Source organism: Antedon bifida, chromosome 1 (assembly GCF_963402885.1).
Source record: "Antedon bifida chromosome 1, ecAntBifi1.1, whole genome shotgun sequence".
In the NCBI taxonomy this organism is placed as follows: Eukaryota; Metazoa; Echinodermata; class Crinoidea; order Comatulida; family Antedonidae; genus Antedon; species Antedon bifida.
The window spans coordinates 3791270-3814239 of NC_136226.1; the positions used below are offsets into that span (position 1 = coordinate 3791270).

Here is a 22970-nt window from a genome sequence, read left to right on the forward strand (position 1 = left end):
AGGCGGAAGATCACCTTGTTGTGGTTTTTAGCCGCCACAAATATGTACATACTCGGCATGTCAGAAAAGCTGTTGTAATCTCAATCAGTATTCGGCCACCCTAAATCCATCACAGAGTTGGAGCTATGCTGCGCCACAGGCGTTTCTTTCTATCATTATTATCGCAACCCTAGGCTTATTAGACTTTCTTTCGAAATTGTAACAATCTTGAATGTTCTAAATCAAACACTAAATTCTAACTCGTCACCATGACGAGATAGGTGATACGCACATTAATATTGAAGTTGATATTCGTATGTTATAATTTTATACAAGGTTGTATTTTACGTCATCATTACGTATTCTTCTGGTTTTTGTTTTAATATGAATTTGTTTAGTTACTGGTTTTGGAGTTTGTTAATATCAAATCGTTAGTGGGCGCAATACAATTTTTACTAGAGATAATTGATTCTAAAAAAAATGTTTAGATTTCTTTAAGACATCTTTTTCAACTGGAATATGATCTTGTATTTCGTCACTTTAAGATCAATAATTCGAATCTCTTCCATCAAGAAGTATCTATTAGAGAAGTGTCCAAATGGAGAGACATTTAATGACGTAGTCCTACTTTTTAAACATGTTTATCTTGTTTCTTTGTTAAAATAAACTGTTCATAAAACTTTGTTTTTCCATTACGTATGTTTTCTTTCTAATCACATAAAATGTGTCGCCGTCTAACTGGCGAATGTGGACACACAAAATAACAGAACTTCTGAAATAGTTCGCCAACGGTGGTGGTCAAATAATTTATGGTTTTGAATTTTTAACATCGTGACTTTAGTAAAGAGTATTCTATTATTTTTAATCATAACAAAAATATTAATAATTATTATAATACTCACTTAAATAAACAATTCTACTTAAATACACAAATTATACAGTCTTAGAAATAGAAGAATTGAGCCCGATGTTTAATGATAACAATTTACTTTGTAATATCAGCGTGAAAAGAGTTTCAACTTTCTACTGAAATATAGAGGGCGACATTTTACTCAGCAACCAACATACGCGCGTAAATATTTCTTCGTCGCGTTGTGTGTGTTGTGTCGTGTTCCATATCCTAAGTAACCACGCGTGCGTACTATGTACAATATGTTACCATGAAAACAAAAACAATGCAAACGAATACAGTCTGTATATATTACGGCAACGGGAGTGATCGGTGGTGGCTGCTGCTGATGAGGAAGGAGGAAGGCTTTCACTCAAAACATGAATTGTATAATTTTATATTTGTTTTAAAAAGTGCGCCACAATATAATAATTAAATTTCCTGTTGAGTGATCAGAATGGCGCATACAGATTCTAAACTTCTGGAATGGGGTGAAGTCCAAGAACAGATACAACATATTTTGAAGAACAGTGACCCGGGCGAAGAGACTTCTGTGTTCCTGCCTCACGGCCTGCAGGTAGGCCTACTGCGCTTGTATTTTTACTTGCAATATGCCCACCTCATTCATATAAATAATAGCCAAATATTATAATATGGCATTATGCCTGGCATAGAATAGAAATACAAAAACGAGAGACACAACTACAGTACAACGCCATAACAATGAAACCCATTTCATGCATCGTATACTTTGTTTGCCAACTATTTTACTTCTGACCAATCGGCTGACACCTAATTTACATATTAAGTCCTTCACGTGACTGCACACGTTGTCACTTTAATATGATGATTGGTCTTTATTTTTAGCCAGCATACACGTTTCACCATCCTCATGTTATCCGATGTTTGGCATTTTATAACTCAACAAAAGGCAGCGTGGTTATCACACATGTGGACGCGGGACATCGCAATGAGATGTTTGTGTGGACGATGTCTAACCTCAGTGAGGGAAAGGTTAAATGTGTCAGGTAAGACATGTTAAAATATTACAATTATAATTCTAAATGGCCGACTATCATAATGCAATATTGTTTTAAAAGCTAGTATTATGTGATTACGTTCTCATGAAACTCCGTTCATTAAACGTAAAGCTCTGTCTTCACTATCACACTTTATGTGACAAAAAATGTCACATCCCACTTTTGTCACATAAAGTTTGATAGTGTAGACAGAGCTTTAGATCAACCTATTTTAAAACTTTGTTTTTATTATTCAATTATTGTCAGAGCTATGTTACTTCAAGATCATACTAAAATACTTGCTATCTTATTACTTACCGTACTTATTAAAAAAAAAAAAAAAAAAATCATAGGCATATGGTATTATTGAAGCATAAACAAACAGTGTTGTGATTAGCGCCTTGAGCACTTTTAATGGATATGTGCGCTATATAAATTGTTATATTATATATTATTGTTACTTAAAAGGTCCGGTGTGAGATACAGAACACCCGCCTACATACTAAATTTTGATTTTAAACATAAAATCGCATATTATAAATGTACTTGTTTGTTCTGTAGGTTTTCAATCAATTCTTCCATCAGCAAGCTACTTTATGTTCCTAAACATCGTGTAAGTTCGAAATTGTTGAAATGTTATCTGCTCTCTTAAGCTCTGTCTACACTATCAAACTAGTTTGACAAACAAAGTGTGATATGCCCAAATATGATAGTGATATGATGTCATCGTGTCCATATATGGGCATTTACCAAAACAAGGTATGACAAATTGTATCTACATTTAATCTTTTACATTCAAGGTATTTGTTGGATTTTGTAAAGATATCCGTCTATGTATCTTCAGTGACGTCATCCACAACTGTTCCGAATTGTCTTCGATCACGTGTGCAACAACTGTTCTATGGTTAGTTATGTACTTTTGATAATGAAAGTTAAACTGTAATTTTGATTGGAAATAGTGTTTATATTATCTATAATATTATTTGTTTACAGTATGGCATTTAATGAATTGACTGATGAGTTGATAACCGGGGGGCATGGAAGTTTACAGGCCTGGAAAATGAGCCATGTCGAAGTAATGTTTTATTTTTCTTATAATACAAAAACAGGACAGCGCGTAATTGCTTTTACTTAAGAGAATGATTTGGTCTTAATTAAAAGTTGATTTCACCATTATCATCTTAAGTGTCACAGAGAATTGACACTTTAACGTCAAATATTTATCATCACTACGGATGATAGACTCAATTATGACGCGCGCGTACAAAAGCCGTACCGATATTATCAACATTTGAACGCGCGCATCAAATATTTTATATCATTATGCTAAGCAGAATAATATTTAACGATTTTTTATTTGTGGTTATCTTGAAAATTATAGATCCGTGGCCCACTATGTCCAACTACTGGATTTGAGTGTGACTTGTCGTCGACAGACTGGGTACGAGACGTCCGAATAGACGTTAAGAACAAATTGATTATTGCTTTGTGCGATGAGCGCATATTACTGATCAGCAGTGAAACACGCAAGCAGATTTACAACTTTCCAAACTGGCATCAAACGGCACTTACAAGGTGGGATTGAATTAACAAATGTCTACTTTACCTTTACGATGGGCCTGTATGGGTAGTTCTTGAGCTGGTTCACACTAACTGTGAACCATAAGTCCGGAATTTTCTCCAGGCTCAATGTGAACCTAGCTTGAGACCCAAGATTACTTGCTGTTTTTACATTAGTTCGCTTTATAACCAAACATCTCCTTAAAAGTTGCTTTTTGAAATTTCAGTTTTGTGTTTTACCGTAAGCTTGAATACTTCATCACAGCATCGATGGACGGCTGCATCAAAGTATGGAACGCGGTGGTCTATGGACAAGTTCATGAATTCGTCGGACATTTTGATTGCGTAACCGGTAACATTTGATTTAATCATTATTAATTAATAATGCTAAATCTAGTTTTGCACAATGTTTGTATAATTAGATAAGTGCACAATTACTGAGTAGTTTATCACTTCAGGAGAAATTTATTCGCCTTGGCTGTAACCCTGTTCTATAAATTCGTTTTAGATTATATTAGACAAATGGGCGTAGCCATAACATTATATTTTCATACTACTTTGCATAGTTGAGTTCACACCTGCACGGACTCGTATGCAAATGCCGATACGGTGTGCATGCGTACAACGTTTACAGACGGACAGTACGTTCAGATACGAAGAAAGAATTCGGCATAGTGAACAGTATTCCTGTAGATCGTCATTGTCAATACATTACTTTATGTATGTATTATGTAATATGTTGTTATAAATTCAGACAGAATGTTTAAATACTGTTTCTATTACAATCAGGTTTAATTGTTCATCCAACTGACCCACTACTTCTGTCCAGCTCAAAAGATGGAACTGTGCGTGTATGGCGACTTGATACCTTTGAATTGGTTCGTATATTCATAATCGTTTGGTACGGTAATCTATAATAGTGTTATAAAGCTTACAATATATTGATGGTGACGTCAAGTTTGTTGGACTTTCTGCATTCTCACTCCTGAGGACGATCAAAGTATTTTGATCGAAACGTCGAGAAACTAAACAGTTCTTTTCAGAACTAAATACACGTGGTGTACCGCAAACTTTATATCAATATCTTTTTATCATTACATTGTAAACTGTTTTTCAGACTTTCAGGTTAGATTATGAAGAGAGCATCTTGGGAATGAGGCAGGCTAATCAACATCAAATCTTCTTTTATACTAAACATGATGTCAAAGGTTATAACTTAAATCAGGTAAGTAACAATTTAATTTTGCAGTTAGCCTACTCATATAAACGAACATTTTGAACCCATTTACAATACAATAAGACGTTGACGAAATAAGTATAGAAAACAACAAGTGTACACACCCAATGAAGGTAAACGGAAAAGATGTAGACCAGAGAAGAGTGAAATTTCACTCTTCTCTGTCTAGACAAGATTGAGAGATAAATAAATGGAAACGGTTAGAAGATACAAGATGCTTTGCCTCTAGTAATCCTCTTAAAAAATGAGGATGATTTTTTTAGGAAAGTGCAACATTTTAGTGACTTTGTGGCAAATATACCATGTATATGTCACTTATTCTTCTTAATTTCATTATCTAAGGTTGTTTAATATCTTTGCAGTTTCATCACCTGTTTACACCAATACAATCAAGAGTTCATTTATTATCTAGAATCAAATCTAGCATCATGCCTTCAAGAATTCTCTGTGCTGCAGAGGTATGTTCATTTTTTAAATTATTTTTATGTTGTTCTATTCTGAGACGTCTTGCCTCTGACTGGCTCATATAAGTTCTCCAATTGTATCTATAGTGTGCTCATTTTTCCTCCTTTTTGGCATGTTTAGTTGTTAGGGTCTTTCCTTCATTTTAAATTTCACGTGATCTAGTGAATCACTCGTTTTCCTATGTAACAACACTTTCATTGTAGTTTTCAATAATATCTTTAAAGATCCCCTCCTTGAAGTACTGTATAAGTATCCATATATCCATTTCTTTCCTTTTAGCTTGCTTCATCATCTTGTTTTGACATTTTAATTATACAAATGTTCCATCAACAACTAAGACGCTCCAATGTTCTGATAAATCTCTCTTTAGATTTGACCCCGTCAGCCTCATCCACATCCATTCTTCTTCCAACTCATTCCTAACAAAATGTTCATTATTTTAGGACGGAGGTGTGCGTGTCATATCTCCTGTATCTGGCAGCATTCTCACCATCATCTACCCAATGGCCACATATCAGGTAATATACATTATAGTTGCATGTCTCATTGCTGTGGTTTGCTTTTGTTGATAATTTAATATTATAGGCCTAATAATCAAATTGTTGTGGATGAAATGACTGAGTGTTAGGCCTAATATGATTGAGTGCGTCTCTTCCTACCGTTCTTAACAAAACGACTTTTGTGTATCCTAGGTTTTAACAGATCTTGTGTATGACATATCCCGTGCCAGGATCTACACGGTTCTAACAACAGGAGATGTGTTGGTATTCAGTAGTGATACCAATCCATGCACACCGTCTCAACTGTGGATTCCAGATATCCCGGATGATTCCATTATATGTATAACACTAATCAAACTGGTAAGCAAAGGTTAAAATTAAATTAAAAAACGTTCTAACAATTTCAAAAAAATAAAATGATGGAGACACTTCGTCACCGCCTCTGTGTATGGTATTCAAACTGACGAATAGATTTTAATACAAGTTTTTACCGGATTCGGTGACCAAAGAAAACATATTACGATTTTCGATTACACACGCTCAGTCCAGGTTTATTCCAGGACTAAATTTAGGTTCTTTCAAAATACAGTCCTTTGTTTTTAAGATTCTATTATTATTATTATTATTATTATTATTTGTCGGTGGCGATCTCCAATAATACGCGCTGTCAACGCGATTTCATTTTTTCTTCGCCCTTCCTGTACGTATTTAATTGTTAGCATGGCTTGTTTCTTTATTTCTAGGACTCCGCATTGGGTAAACACGAAAGCTCTACAAGCGAGTCATTGATTTTTGCCGGCAGCAGAAGCGGACAGATTCATCTGATAGAGTCGTCTGGTGTAACGTTGCAAGCACCAGTCCAAGCACACTGTGGGACAGTCATGAAATTGCTAATCTCAGAAGGTGATTATGGGAAAGGAGATAACCGAATAGAGGGAGCTGATCGACTGATCTCCAGTGGATCTGATAAGGTAAAATGATTGCTTCATTAATAAACATATGAAACTAATACTGTTACTCTTCTTGTAATCGTCGTCTTCAAAACACACTTGGCCGTCATTCAAAATGTGGGTATGTGTAAAGACCCAGTTTACTTTATACTAGGACGAAAATAGTACTGATGGGGAACATGATCAAATCTATCTGCACGATGAAATTAGTTTGACAAAAAGAGTATGACGTGTCCAAATATATGGTATTGATATGACGTCATCGTGTCCATATATGGGCACATCACATTTTGTTGTCACATAAAGTGTGATAGTGTAGACAGAGCTTAAGAACAATAACATTCATACAATACATGTACGATTTTAATCGTTCTCGTTCATCATGACGTCATTTGATTGTATCTATTTATCAGCTAATTAATTTTTGTTTGTTCAGGTTGTAAGGATTTGGAAACTAGATCTCAATGACAAGTCCGTCTTGCTTACATCTATGATGATGGTAAGAAACATTTTTATGTGCAACGTAAAAATTATTATTTTTCATCTAAAAAATATTATTTATATAGAAATATTGCTCCTTAACAAAACAAAGGGATGCTGCAATAATCGGTGCTCAACAATTAGTACAACTTCGATTTGTAAACAACAGAACCATATTAAGAAAAATCGTTGTTTCACCAAGTTGTTTTCTCTCTTTTAGATTACTAGTCCTGACTGTTCCTGTCACGTGTCCATGTTCAGCAGTAGCCTGTGTATGACAATGCCAAATTTGTAAGTTTCTGCTAGGTAGAAATTCCTTTATGTTATGATACTATATACTGTACAGTAAGTAGACCTATATAAGTAATAACAATACCGATTTGTTTCATTATAGCAAGGTGCTTGTGTACGACGTTGGAGAACATACAACGCAAGTGAAAGATGGAAAAACTAATTCAGCAAGAAGGCGTGACGAGCAGTATAAATTATTTACACATCATAAGGACAACGACCATACTAAAGAGGTTGGTTTGAATAAAATGATGATTAGTTAGTATAGGTTAGTTCTTTAGACCAAAACAAACAGCCATGGGAAAACTTTGACAGAATCCCAAGTTTACTTGTTTTGCAGGTTAATTGTTTGTCTGCGCAATCAAGGTTGAAAATCTTCAAATTTTCTTCCTGATTTTGTTTGTAAACAAGTATTCAATAGACCATGTCTATTTATTTTCAAAAAAATCGATATAGTTATGAATTTACAAATGTTTATTTAAAACTCGAGTTATCCCTATCTTCAATACTAGCCAGAATATTAAATAGCGCGCCCTCTGTCGCCAAAGCATTTTGCTCACTTTTCTAGGCGTTTTATTCATTTATAAACTTTATTCTACATAGATAACAGCACTGTGCAGCTGCCATAGGCTTGGTATATTTGCAACAACAAGCGATGATGGTTTAGTAAAGGTATTTTATAAATAAACAATTTAGTAATTTTTAATATATTTTAGAAAAGTATAGGTAGACGGTTTACTTAAAAAATTATGTTAATTGTTTGATTTGTAAAATGTCCTGATAAAACCTTTCACAATATAATTTTGTACTTTTAGATTTGGGATACTCAGAATAACTTGGTGCGTGAGTTGACCTTTGACATCACATTAAGAGGCGTTTGCTTTGCCAATGACCGAGGCGACCTACTAGTCGGATTCCAAAATCATATAAGGTCAGCGAAATGTGTTTAGAAGTTTATAAAGACAAATTTATTTCCTTATTTTATAGTATTTTAACACTTGGATTTTTGAGGCATCATCAATTGACAGTTTGGTGAACATTTTGAATAAAATAAGATGAAACATTCATTAATATTTATCGTTTTTCTATTTGCAGTTTCGTGAGCATTACGAGCTATCTTCCTTTGACGTATATGGGGAGCATTGTTAAGGAGGAATTTTTGTCTGACGCAAATGAGGAACCTGTTCCATTCGATCACAGTTTGGAGATATGGTACACATTTAAATAGGCCAATATTAAAATATATGCAACTTTCATCCATAAATTATTATGAAAAACAAAAATCATATTTTACCTATGAGTGTACAGTCGAGTGATCTCCCCTATCTATCACAGTGTAAAAGCAGCTAAGATGTGAATATTCGTTGAAAGTAACATGCGTGTCAAATCTTAACTTCAGGAGGCCGTCTACTTTTATTTGGGCCATGTGTTAATTTGGAAATTCGTCGTACGTACAATTTACGTCCGTCGGACCATCAAATCAGAACGAATGTTTCTGAAACTAAAATTACTATTTCTCATCATTTCAATAATGCCTCAATGTTTAGGCTGTCAGTGACGTAGTCTTGACATATGTTCATGTACATACAACATACTTTCCTAAGAATGTCACAATTTGTTTATAGGTTCGATATTGCCTCGCTTCTTGCTTTACCAATTGAGCTAGTAAGGCGCAAAACGACTCTGGATGCTTTAGAAGACCTTCGCCGAGCATCAGTCAAAATAGGCAGCGGTGAAGTCGTTGACAATTACAAAGAAAGCCAGCCTTCAGATAGCCAAATTAACACTGACACAGTACCAGGTATGTGATGTCCTATAGTATTGCACAGGATTCTTGTACGGTATTATGTCTAGAGACAATAAACAGCACTGTTAGTTTCCTGTCTCCGACTACAAACTCCATTACCTCCTTTTCTATGTTATCCCAACGCTTTTGACCAGCTGTTCGGCTGAATTGTTGTGCTTCAGGCTCCGAATCTTGAAGACAACGGAACATGTGGTCATTTGTTATGTATAATGAGCGAGATTATCTATTATAAATGGTTAGGTTCAGTTAATATTTAGGTGTTGGCATTTTTTTTCCCGTGATATTTTTTTGTTATTAGTGGGCCCGTCGCTTGACATGAAACGGCCCCGCAGTTTATTACCTCTAGACATAGTACACAAGAATCGCCTGGTTATTATGAATTATTTTTATTTTCCTTCTTTTACCATAAGAAATGAAGTTATTTCACGATGCTCGCGTTCTTTACAGTATAAAGTCAAAAATTAGAGGTGACACTTTCTTAACTGATGAATTAGTGCTTGAAATTTTTTTTTTAATTTTTCTAATTTCAAGAAATGACGTCAGTACTCCTCATCCCAGAGAAGGCTAAATCAAGTACCGAATGTTTCAAACCATGTCGCAAGAAGCTCAACGTAAATTTCTTCCCGGTTTCATCACAATGTTCGATTGAATCAAGTGACGATGACGTTGACGATACTATTGCATATGATGAATCAAATGGAGCCATTGTACTTCAGTCGAGCGACTCGCTAATATCGATAGATAAGGCTAGCAACATAGCAGAAACTTCAGATGTTGACGACGATATGGAAGATGATACATTCAAATGGCCTATTGCACCAGACGGTAAATTAGTTTATTTAATTATGAATACAAATACAATACTTTTGTGAATAATGATTCTGTAAAAAAGTACTGTAAGAGATGTCACTAACGCTCTTGGCCTTTTGTGTCAACTTAAGCTCTACACTATCAATCTAGTTTGACCAAAAAGTGTGATGTGCCCAAGTATGGTGATATGACGTCATCATCATTGTTTTTGTCACATAAAGTTTGATAGTGTAGAAAGAGCTTTAGAGTTGTCGTGCCCACAAATTTTGCCGTTTTCGTGCATGATCGTGTGCAAAAGAGCATTGGGAACGGCGGCTGACAGTTCACACGGTATTTTGCAAATGGAAAAACGCATCTCCGGTAATATAGAAATCTAAATAAAAATTGACTATTAAACATAAAACTGTACTAAAACATTTTATTATATTGATTTTCACAGGATATATTCCAAACTCAGTTATAAGGAAACTAATGAAAATTCCATTAAAAGATACATTCGTTGACTCGCCATGGAAACTGAAACCGGTGAGATTTAGTTATTTTTATTATTTAGAATGTATTATAATTATTACTGATTCACTATTGATTTAATTTACAGATAGATAGAAGCTGATTAATGACAATCACTAAGTGTGCTATGGTTCTATTTTATTTAGATTGTCTTTCTTTTTTTATTTTCTATAGCTACCATCTGTTGAAAGCCCAGCCGAGTCACTTGGGAGGTCTTCAAAATCATTCGAGGATTATGTATGTACAGACAAACATTTTAGAACTTTAAAGACGTGTTCACACTACGCAGAACAACATTCTTAATTGACGAGATCACAAAGCTTTACACAACTCTGCATGTTTATGTTTGTAAATCTATAGTTTACATTTTATTATAATTTATTTTTCTTGCAACTAAAAGACGATCTTTCTTTCCTATATATTCGTAAAAACGCAGGTGAACACATTATGCAAATTTATTTCTATTCCAGACGACTCATGCACCGTTTGAATGGTTGTCTTCATCTTCAGAATCAAATGCGGATCTTGAAGAGATCATGTCGATGCTGTCAGATGGTGGTGGTGATCTTGATGTCCAAGACTTGCTGCCATTATCGTCCGATTCAGACTCTGAAATGTCTACACCAGAGGAAGTGTTGCTAAAAAGAAGGCGCAAGACTGCGGAAGCACTTATTGAATTAAAAAAGAAAAGTAAGAAACTGTAATACGTAAGATTTGTCAAATTTTCAATTTTTTATTTTTTTTCAAATATAACCCGGGTTCAGCAAAAACCTTTCTTTGCAAACTCCGAGTTTTGCCAAACTGTTTGGAAACATTCAAGTCTCTATTACTGGAGTCTTGTCCACCACCATTACTTCAAAACAGTGATTTGATTGCTGAGTTAAAAAATCTAAGCAAACTTGTTTGTCAAGATGGTGCATAGCCTAACTTTTGCAAACTAGTTTTCTGCAGTTTTTCAATTGGTCTACACTAGCAATCTTTTGCAAATTGTCATTGTCAAACTGGGAAGTTGCTGACGTTTGCGAACTATAAGTTTTCTAATGTTTTTTACTAGATATTAGATATTTTACTATACTTTCAATATTTCAATTTTGTTTATCTTTGTTGTTGTTCCAGTGCCCAAAAGGGGTATGGAAGGAGGAGGACTAACAATGGCAATGGTTGTAGAAGAGGCTAAACAGCTGAAGAAAGAGGAAGAAGAGAGGAAAAAATCTGAAATTGTAGGTTGCAAAAAATGGCAGATCAATTTTAAAATTTGATTTAAAAAAATACAATTGCTTGAATGACATCATAACGACAACGCATAGAGACTATTTGTATTTTGCGCTATATAAATTTAAAACCATTTTAACCATAAGTTAAAAATCATTGTACAATCGTCAAGTGGATGTGTTTTTTTTATTAATATAGGTTATCGAACGCAAACCATCGATACCAGATATACTAACATTGATTGTTAAAATGAGATGGTTTTCGCCCAAGAAACTAACCATCAACATTTTCAGTGTAACAAATGCACTTGGTACGTTTATTCTTTCTTATATAAAGTCACAACTGATTCCATAATTCTTGGTTTTAACTAGGAGGCAACGCATCGACGTAAATCGGAACGAAAGCGAATTGATCAATCACAAGCGACAGTTGAAATAATCCGGCGCTTGTGATTAGTCAATTGGTCAGCTTGTTTTGCGGCTAACGTCCTTGCGTTACGTCGTTAATCAATGACATATTATGGAGCCTGATCATGTGTGTAGGCCTACTCCGATTATACTTGTGTCTTTGAACATTGTTTTTTTTTAATAGTGGCATTGCTAGACAGGGTTGGTGATAGTATTCACGGAGAGGTCTGTAAATGCATAGTGGATATCCACAGGTTCGTAATATTGCAGACAAAACTTAACAAAAACATTATTAAGTATTCATATATATTATATCGTCCTAAAATGCCCTATTTTTTCTTAGTGGCATTGGATTTAATGAATTTTTAATGGATAAAGTACTCAACAACCTTCTGAAGCAGATATCTAGTGATCGAGCTCCACTGAGATGCAACGTGGTCAAAACTATGGCAAGTCTTGGAGATAATCGTAATAAAGTTATAATGGGTATTCTACCGCTTGCAATTGACCTTGTGGTAAGATTAGAAACAACATTCAATATTAATTAAAACAGATTATCTTGTACTTGTGGTACATTGCTTCCAATTGGTTAATGCAGAATTTTGAAATCAGCGCTTTAAAATTGTATACTGAAGCGCTGGACTTAAAATGTAGTTCCTGGTTTAAAATGTCTGTGTTTATAATATATAACCTTTGCAACAACAATAACCAAACTTATTTTTTATCAGCGATGAAGCAGAAAAGATTTGTTAAGTTGTGCTACATAACTTTCTTTTAATGTAATAAGATAGGAAATTCGCCAAAACACATTCAAAGACATTTTCTTGGCGAAAGAACAGTCGATTTTCAATGACAAAATAATATTTTCATTAAAATTTACCCGTTTTTATTCAATTTTAGCTAGAGGTGAAAGTGGCAGCCATTGAAGCCTTAAAGACACTAAATGGTTTGACCAGCAAAGAGCAACTGATGAATTATTTAGCAAATATTGGAGTAATACAACCATATGTGAATGAAGATGTAAGTCCGAAAGAAAGTGACTATTGGCGCGGTCAACTGAGTATGACTTACTATTTTCTATCTGCCCGACTATCCGTGCGTCTAATGTAAATTTGTCTATCGGCACGCGAACCGCAGAAGTAATGTGCACAGTCGCCAATGCATTTATAGGAGCAAAGTAGAAAACTGTTAAATTACACACGGTTGACCGTGCTAATAGCCCGGCTCGTCCGTGTAGAAATCTTGCTTATAATATTGATTATGTTTCATATTTTAAATAATGCTTTCAATTATTTTTCAATACAGAGAAATGTAGTAAAAAAGATCTTCAGCAAAAAATCAGCGGGAATTAAGAAATTTCGTGATCGCAATCTTCCTAAACATTTGACAGATCTGCAATCGCCAGTCGTAAAAGTTGATGGCTGGCTGGTTACATCGATAGATAAGTTTGAAGAAGAAGAGCAGTTTGAAATATCTGTGAACAAGAAGAACAAGAAGAACAAGAAAGAGGACAAGAAGGAAGAAATGAAGAATATGAAGGTACGGATTATTGCTTGACCGAAGTTACCGTTACCTATTTATTTGTTTCTGGGCCTGTTTGTTTGCACCAATACCCATCCACTCGCCTTTAATGTTTTTTGTTAATACGATATATACTATCAACACCAGTGTGATTGATTTGCGTGAAATCGATATATTATTATATTGGTGACCTTAAAAAAACTGATTAAAATATCGAGTGTCTAGTCAATATAGGCCGCTTGTGAATTGTTAGCTGTTCTGAACTTTAATTCCATCAAGTTATTGTGCATCTCCACAAACTAACCTACTTTATTGGTCCATATCATTATCTTGTTTGTAGGAATCGGAAGATATGATGGAATTAATACCACCTCAGAATAAGGAAACGATGCACTATGAACAGCTTAATGAAGTTAAGCAACGTAGAGTACTGCCCCATGATAACCAGAAAAGAAAACCTACCATAACAAGCGAAGTTGCGAAATTACCAGCAATCAAGGAGAATGCGATAAAACGAGAAAAGACGTTTTTCGTACCTGATAGCTGTTTTGGAGCCGAAAAGGTGCATAAGCAAGTTACACCGACAGTAGGAATAAAGACAATGCATGCGCAGATACTAGAAGCTAAAAAATATAGTTTATATCTTGAAAAAAGGAGAATGGAACAAACAATGCACCAACGCACGGAAGCTCATCGCAAACACTACGATAAGATTTTACGAAAGCAACGAAAAGGAAAACAAGTTCGTATATTCTTGCCAACGAGTAGCGCTTTTTACAAATATTTTTTCGATAGTGATTGCAAACGCCGTGGAAAACACGTCTATCCTAAACAACCGGATGTTAGCATGTCAGAGATGAATTCTGATTGGATGATAGCAAAATGCGCAACACTTCCCAGAATACACGAGCAAGAAGACGACAATGAGTCGAGTTTACGACTAAACTGTCAGTTCTCTGTTGTACTTGATAAAGGTGTGCAAAAACATCTTGAAATCGAGTCTGGAATTGAGGACAGTCTGACGTGTAGCAAACTGTCTCTGAGTGGAAGTCAAAAGGTCGGAACTCAGTACAGCAGCGGATTTGTTAGCAGTCATGACATTGAAAACTCGAAAAAAAATAAAATGCACGATAAAACAAACCAGGATGTTTTTAACACTTCAACTGAATTAGGTAAAATTGTTTAAGCTTGGTTCCCACTCAAGTGAGTTCACCAATCACAATCTCTTTGATTTTGGATGATCGCGTCGTGATTGGTCAACTTTACTTACGGTGCGCTTGCGTTACGTCTAAATAGATCAATTTACCGACGATACCCTTCTTTCTCTGTTTTATAGAGCGTTGCGAACCTGCGAACCTACGATTCTGTGGCTTAGGTTGTAGAATTATTTGAATTGTTTTTTTTTATTGTAGACCATCCCAAGAAACTGTACCTTTCATCATCGTTACTTCAGTCCCTGAGAAAAGTACCACAGATACCAGTAGAAGAACCAATCGTTGATGGTTGTCAGCGAGTGGTTTACGAAGCACGGACGTTACCAATAGAAAGAGCCGTATTCCCTCTAAGAATGACGAATAAGATCATGTTCACGAAAGAACCTAACACTACAATGGCCGAGTGGGACATAATGAGGTATTTGTATTATTGAGATGATATTTGTAGCGATCTACTGGGTTTTCTAAATAAGAGGAGGAAAGTGGGCGGGGAAACAAAAGTTGTAAATTGACCATCTGCATTTAAATCGTCTGTACTGAAGTGGAGTTTCAATTTGACAACGCGGACAGCGCGACAACGTAGAAATCTGTGTCACCGGTGTTTTTTTTTTCAGTAGGTTTCTGGTTTTTTCTGGAAGATTAAAATAAAAATGTACTTTTAATTTACTTTTCTCATTAGGTGCAAGGGTAAATCAACATTTGGTGTACTTGAAATGTCGTGGTCTTTGGTTCGATCAAAAGAAGATCTATCTGAATCCGACAAACATCGCCGATCCGTTAGGAAGCAGAAAAAACGTCATTAAGAGCATTTAATTAAAAGATTTCCAAAATTCTGAAAGTTTGTTAAATAAAAAATAACTGAAAAATGCGGAAAATTGTCTTGGTTTTCTTGTTTGAATATGTGCAATGATTATTGCTAACTCATCGAAACAGTAAGTACAAATTTAAATTGGTTTTTTTATAGTTATTATGGATTTTTGTGTGTCCCCTGAACCTTGAACCGAGGTTAGCAGTGTGTTGACATTATATTACCCCTCGTTCATTTTACAGGAAGGTTTCCCATGTTAAAGGGCCAACTGAGACAAGTTTTCTTCTAGGTTGGTCCTCATTTGTATGACATTTGATAAAATAAATTTTTGTTGAATTTGAATTTAATAGGGGTGTCCAAAAGAAGGGGTTCTTCTACTGTATTCTTCTTATGCCACCTATTTGTACTTGTGAACATACTCTTGTGAAGTCACAATTGCAACACAGAAGTTAAATTACAAAAACAATTTATTCTTAATTTACACAAGAAAAAAAAAATACTATACACACAATTAAAAAAAAAGATGCTTGCATGCACATACAGGCTAGGATCATTTATAAAGTAGACCCCTTACAGGATCAAACAAATAATAGGGGTGTCCCCTGAATATGGGTTAGCACTGTGTTAAAACATATATTTCTTCTTGTTCTAGTTTAAAGGGGTTCTACTGTATAATCAACTCTCTAAAAACCAGATTTATCATAAAAAAAACAAACAAGGAAAACATTTTTTTTGATACCAGGTTTTGGGTAGTTGAGTTACATACATTATGTCGTTTTTAACATTTAGCAGCACATGTTTTAACCACTACAGAACTTATATGGTCAGACATTCATATTATAGACATCAAAAACATGGTCTATTGTAGATTATACATTGACGACAACAAACAGCTAGACCTGAGCTATTATGTAGAAGTTCTATCAAACTCTTAATCTCAACATGTATCATTCATTAATTATACATGTATTCTTAACCACTGTAGTATTGCATATTACCGTTTTCTATTATAGATTTTAAAGCATTTACGATCCTAACATAATTTTGTCTATACTAGACACAAAGTCTGAAATAAATACTCCCTCTTAATTGATTTTTATGATAATGAATTAATTACTTCTCTAATGGTCTTGCTATAAACTAGCAGGCATAGAAACCTATAATATTTAAAAGAGCTGGTTCAACCGAGATTCGAACCCGGAAGCATCTTCTTGATATGCAGACATCATACCATTAAACCACTGGGTCTTTCATAATGTGTTTCAACTTCTTTAACACCCTAAACGTTTTATAATAACTAGGGTGAAATAACTACACTATTCATGTTATAACTAGACAATGTGTACAGAGGGGGGGGGGAGGGGTCTGCAAAAGGCATAACCCCCACCACCACCTTAGTATAATCACTCATGCGTAACTCTTTTCTATAACCTCAATCATGCATATTATTAAAAATGAGTTTTTTTCTTCTACAAAATCCACAAGAAAATTGTATATATTATTCATCTTTTAGACACAAACTTCTCAAAAATCATTCTGTACAAATTGACTCATTTCATTCCGAACATCAAATGCTGACTTCCATGAAAGAGATCTGTAATTATACTTCCATCCGTTCAAGATAAAAAAATCAACAGTATTTCAGAGTTTATATTCCACATGTTTATTTACTTGTGTTTTGATCTCTTCCTCCTGTCTTTTGACGATTTTCTAAAACATAACAAATTTAAAATTCAATTAGTTACCAAGTTTTACAAACGAGGCTGGAAGTTTTTAACAAGTATACAAAAAGAGAAATCATCACATGATAATAGGAAAATGTACACCAATATATTGTTATTTTCTAATTAAATTCTTTCTTAAACTTTCTTTAACATCGGATATGAGTTGATGTTTTTTATAACAATAGGATTTAGTCCGACATGCGACATAATAATATGTAAATCTTGTAAAGCGCTTAATGCACAGAGCATCTAAGCGCTTTCATTAAATTTGTCTTTTTTTCCAGATAAATCCAATTCAGTTTCCACTTTTTAAGTTCAATAATTTCTTTGTACCTTTCATCTGAACTGTCATCATAACGTTCCCTGCTTCTTGACCGGTCTCTCTTTCTTTTCCTCTTCTTTTTCTTCACCTAAAAATGTTAAAATGTATTTATTATTTATTTAAACACTACTTGTAGGTAATATTCTATGATAAATGCCAATTATCGGGTGCCAATTAAAGCAGAGTGTCGCAAACCATAAAATCGACACATTTTCAATTCTCTTTAAATGGTAGACCAAGTCTTCTCGGACTAAACTGAAGGTTCAGTGTTGACATCTGTGCACTTTAAAGAACCCTAGAGGTTACTCCGGCGTACTGGTCCATCTTGTCATGAACAGATGAATGAGCGACACATAACACATAGGGACCCTCAGGGGAGTCCAACTATACTCAAAACGGGGTTTTTCACAGTAAAGGACGATAATGACATGCATAAACTTCGCCCCTGGTTAGTCTTGCCAGATTTTAATGCAATTAAAAAATGACCTGTGGGAAATCTATCATGCAGAATGGCGTCAAGGAGTTGTGAAAAATTGAAATTATCTATACGCTACCTGAATTTCTGATTCACTATCTGAGGAAGACGATGAAGAAGGAGAAGGCGACTTAAACACAAAAAAAAGATTATTAATAAGCATTAGCTTTAAAACAAATACATTTACATATTATTTGTTTTTCTTTTACCATCCTTTCAATAATGAAGCAGGCTAAAAGATTCAAAATTGTTTCTGTAAGGATTATCAAATCTAAATAGGCATCGTAAACAGATATGTTTTAACCAGAATAGAGGGGGAGGGGTAGGGGCACTAAAATAATATTAATAGTCACTTTAATTTTCAGTGTTAGGCTTTTCTGGGAAGGATTCTTCAATTCAAACAAAGTTGCTTCTTTTTTTTTTGCTTTCTGCAGGACTCCCTCCAACTCGGTGAGCAACTTAGAATTAAAAATAAATTAATTTAATATTTGTGAATTTAATGAATAATTATCATAAATTCAGGTTATTTACTGTATTCAGAGGGATTATATACTGTATAATTTACACTTTAGTAATTAACAACTATATGTTTAATATAGGCTCTTTCTTTTTTTCTTTGTATTATGAATACAATTCAATATTAAATTCAGAAGATAAGAAGGTATAACATTATGCATTAAAGGATGTGGACAATCCGTTATAATAAGCAAAATTCTCTTCATAGACTTTTTCACAATACCCTGTGCCGTTTCTTTTTCTTTGATTTCTTCTGCAAAAAAAGACAAATAATATAAGATTACCAAATTGATATAAATATCTATTTATTCATGCTTTCTAAACATGTCTGGGAAAACCTGGTTCTTTCAGTGGTCTGTATTTCACTTAAGGACTCGATTGGCAGCCAAAATGGAAAAGATCCCATGCTCAAGTACAAGGCTAAATATGTAGTGGCCTTTGGTCCAAGTATATTCCCACTCTCAAATTCTGCCAAATTACCTGGGACTATGTCTCTATCATCTATGACTATCAAAATACACTTTTTGCAATAAAATTAATAATTTATTACACTAATACTTTTCTATAATAAACTTACTTCTTTTTTCTTCTTCTTTTTACTTTTGCTCAATATTTTTTCCCTATTTTTTCTGAGGTCCTCTTTGTGTTGCTGGTCAAGTAAAAAATAAGATTACGATATTCCAATATTAATCATAAAATATTACTTTTTTCTTTAAAAAATGAAAACTCTTAAAAGACAAATCTTAAAGTAAAATATTATTTGAGGATGCAGTGCAGATTTCTAAATCCTGGAGTCATTGTGATGGGGTAAGTAGTCTGAAATACAGTACATAGTTACCTCGTTCATTTTCTTCTCCCAATCTGCCAGTGTACTTGATCCATGGTTTCGTTTATCAAGCCTTTCCTGAAATTCCTCCCTATATATGGGTAACAATATTATTATTAATAATATATTATAAATAATGAATGTACGTAAAAATCACAATTTGGTATTTCAAAATATGGATGCGAGTCATACCATGATACACCCCTGCATCATAAAAGTGACTTACAATGACGTGACAATGACACACCCAGTTTTTAATTAGTGACAGACCTTTTTTTTTAGGGAACCAAGACACACCATGTCTGACTATCTTTTTGTGGTAAAGTGACGGACATTGATGCACCATTGTTTATTAATTGAGGTGACACACCATTAGGTTTTTTGACGAGCACCTGCATCATTAATTATTAGTAAATGACGCACCTCTCCCAGGGGTAGTATAGTGTGTCATACAACTGACAAGTGCATTATTACCATGTAGGCCTTCCCGGTCTGTTTAAGTAATCTTGTATTGATGTTCCACCTGTTTCAACTGGACCCTTGGCTCTTGCTGCTGCTATGGGGTTTACATAGGCCTTGGTTTGGTAAACAAAGAAAAATCAAATTTGATGTAAAAATTATGCAGTAATAACATATAATATATATAATAAAAAATAGTAATAGAAAAAACACTTCAAATCAGAATCCGAATTAATTTCGCTCCTCTAGGCCTGGCTACTATAGGCATGGTGAGACTATCATGGTTGAATATCTTGGCCTACTTGGTTAGGCACTCTGACGGCTAGGCATGGCAAGTTTTCGTCCTATCCTACGCCTCCTCAATGTCTGCCGCCGGCGCCGGCCCGCGGCCCGCACCACAGGCACCACCACCACCGGGAATGCCTAGCGGAAAGGCTCAGCAGTCAGTTGAAAAATAAAACATTGTATTTTCATACATACCACTCTATTATCTCGTTTTCCCATAGTCCAATGTTTCCTTTCAACTATGAACTAGTTGTAACGGCACTTATTAGTGTTTCAAATCAAATATTTCAATCGAAATTGTGAAAAAAGGTACAGTATAGCTTTTTCATGCCTGAATTCTTCGTTGAAAATAAAAACAATGTGAGGGGCGCCCTCTATCTGTTTACGTACTTCTTTGGTTTTTTTATACTGCGCCCTCATTCTTTGTACTTGACAGGTTTGTTGGTTTGTGCATGGAGAAAAGAAGAGAATAGCAATCTTCTCTTCTGAGAATTTTTTTCACAGCCGCCGACCGGGCGTTTTCGTTCATTTTTAATGTTTATTAATACAAAGGCGGTATAAGATGGCTTATGTTGACCGCCCTGGAGATATGAATGATTCGAAGGCATTAGAAATAAAAACAAAGTCAATTGAACAAACATTGGTGCCGCTAGTAACCCAGGTAAGACAATTAACTGTCGTTTAATTTTCAGAGACCACACAACCAGCAGATAGGATTGGAGGAGGCGGAGATGATGGTACACAGGGTAAACACACACAGACAAGGGAAGACGCAGACGTTTGTTGTCTCATCAGCTCACAAATTATTCAGGGCTAGGCCTAGGCTGGCCCAGGCAGCAATCCGCCCATCATCACCACACTGCTATATTAGACAGTAATGTTGCAAATGAAAGGCAAATGTATTATACGGAGAACTGCGAATTGCAGAAAAAGTGTATTTATCACTGCACAGAATTTTGGACCAATTTTACCAAAATATATACAAACTACGCAACATTATAATTTGCCCTTTAAATTATGCCAATCCTCGCCAAAATGCATTAATTATGCACAAATCAACGGGCCAAACCCACAAGAATATTCAAAGTAAAAAATGTCCTGCTTCCGGGGGTTTTCCCGATGTGGTCTTTCATTTTTATGGTGCATCAAGCAACTACGATGCACCGTCAAGTCAAGAAATAATGTTGCGCATGCTCATGGTTACAACACGACAAGTCTTTATTCCAGGTTTTCTACAACAACGCATCAAATTATTTGTTTTAATTTAAGAGAAGACATCGTTTCTTATTATTGAGCAGTTGGGGTACGATTTAGTAATTGTTTTCTCTTCCATTCCCCCCACGAGAGGAACATTGGTAGCCTTGTTTAGTAGCCAGATAGTTCTTTATCCCCATTCTACAATCTTTTTAGTTTAGAATTTACAGAGCTTATTGTATCATAGCAAAATATTCTTGAACACTATATTTTTCAATTAGGGTTAGGGTCTTCTACAGTGGTATAACAGCTATCAGTGCTCACTGGCTAAACCCAGTGGCCCTGGAACTTAAGGGGCCCCAGTGCATGAGCAACCACAATGTATATCCAGCGTTGGAGGGCCCCTTTGGTGTGCTAAACCAGGGGCCTTTTCCCCCTGTGTTACGCCTTAATGGATACAGTATTTATTTACACATGTGATAAACACTATTCAGAGTCATAATTAATATAGCATTCATTTGTACAAGCTCCAATAACTTATTTATTTATTTATTTATTTTCAATCTTTCTACATAGCAAAAAACAAACATAATATAAGTATAACAGGGGAGTAGCGGAAAAGCAAAAGTATAAAACTTATCAGAAATAAACACAAATATTCTTGAAAATCATAGAGCTTGGTTATTCTAGTGGTAGTAGCAAATTGTATTTATCATTATTTACTAAAATTCCCAGGGTATAAAAAGTCTATTGTTTGTTTACAGCCAGTAAACCACAAACAATAAACAGTGATCAAACAACAGTGATCAAACAACAAAACAGAATTAGCACTATTAATATCACAGTATTAAACTCTGTCTACACTATATTATTATTATTAGTTTGACAAAAAAAGTGTGCAAATATGGTAGTGATATGCCCAAATATGGTAGTGATATGCCCAAATATGGTAGTAGTGATATGACATCATCATGTCCAATAAAGTTTGTCACATAAAGTTTGAAAGTGTAGACAGAGCTTTACTCTATGAACTATTGAACTTTATACTTTGAATTGTTGTAAATCGGAAGAAAATCTAATTTAAAGAAACCTTTAATTCAAATCGTTAATGTTACTGTACTAGCTAAATTGTAATCATGATAAAGTAGGTACGATAACTGTAACTTCTGTATTATTAAACACATTATTATGAATGTTACCATAAATAGCACTGTATTCTGACTTCAAGGCTGATTTAGGATAATATAGTGAAATTAATCTAATCAGTCAATTAAATAATATTGATAGGTTTCTTCTCATCACCTCTTAGCTTTTAGGTCAGAAGAGAATTACAGTACAGTACTAGCTTATAGTTAACAGTTTAGTAGTCCAAATACAGATTGCAATGAAAATTATTATAGACTTTTAGTGTACAAAATTTAGGTTTATGGTGTGGATTATTATATAAATCGTAATTAAGCCTCCATTAGTTGATAATTAATGATATTAGGACATTTATAGTTGTCCTTTT

At 34.6% G+C, this 22970-nt stretch overlaps 3 protein-coding genes across 3 annotated transcripts in view; 2 read left to right on the forward strand and 1 right to left on the reverse strand.

Annotated features, from left to right (window-relative positions):
- Nucleotides 1-1767: 1767 nt before the first annotated feature.
- LOC144837388 (uncharacterized) lies at nt 1768-15710 on the forward strand. Its single transcript, XM_078692465.1, has 32 exons — nt 1768-1896; nt 2449-2500; nt 2688-2791; nt 2881-2962; nt 3269-3462; nt 3675-3799; nt 4237-4325; nt 4565-4672; nt 5047-5142; nt 5593-5667; nt 5842-6009; nt 6393-6620; nt 7036-7098; nt 7300-7370; nt 7474-7603; nt 7974-8042; nt 8186-8301; nt 8466-8582; nt 8996-9171; nt 9709-10002; nt 10427-10512; nt 10672-10734; nt 10968-11187; nt 11614-11717; nt 11908-12019; nt 12301-12370; nt 12460-12631; nt 13017-13136; nt 13422-13655; nt 13978-14809; nt 15050-15269; nt 15531-15710. The coding sequence occupies exons 1-32, from the start codon at nt 1844-1846 to the stop codon at nt 15652-15654; spliced, it is 4767 nt and encodes a 1588-aa protein (XP_078548591.1). The 5' UTR covers nt 1768-1843; the 3' UTR covers nt 15655-15710.
- Nucleotides 15711-16108: 398 nt separating this feature from the next.
- On the reverse strand, nt 16109-20610 carry LOC144852440 (protein FAM133B-like). The gene is made up of 8 exons (XM_078710246.1): nt 20462-20610; nt 19997-20097; nt 19535-19613; nt 19274-19345; nt 18920-18949; nt 18260-18310; nt 17717-17793; nt 16109-17369 (listed from the first exon to the last, which is right to left on the reverse strand). The coding sequence occupies exons 1-8, from the start codon at nt 20483-20485 to the stop codon at nt 17327-17329; spliced, it is 477 nt and encodes a 158-aa protein (XP_078566372.1). The 5' UTR covers nt 20486-20610; the 3' UTR covers nt 16109-17326.
- A 75-nt stretch (nt 20611-20685) lies between these two features.
- Nucleotides 20686-22970, forward strand: part of LOC144838212 (alpha-catulin-like) — a 33986-nt gene continuing 31701 nt past the window's right edge. Inside the window, exon 1 of the mRNA XM_078693566.1 lies at nt 20686-20927. Within this exon, the coding sequence (XP_078549692.1) occupies nt 20829-20927 (99 nt within the window). The 5' untranslated portion in view covers nt 20686-20828. The remainder of the gene's footprint in view (nt 20928-22970) is intronic.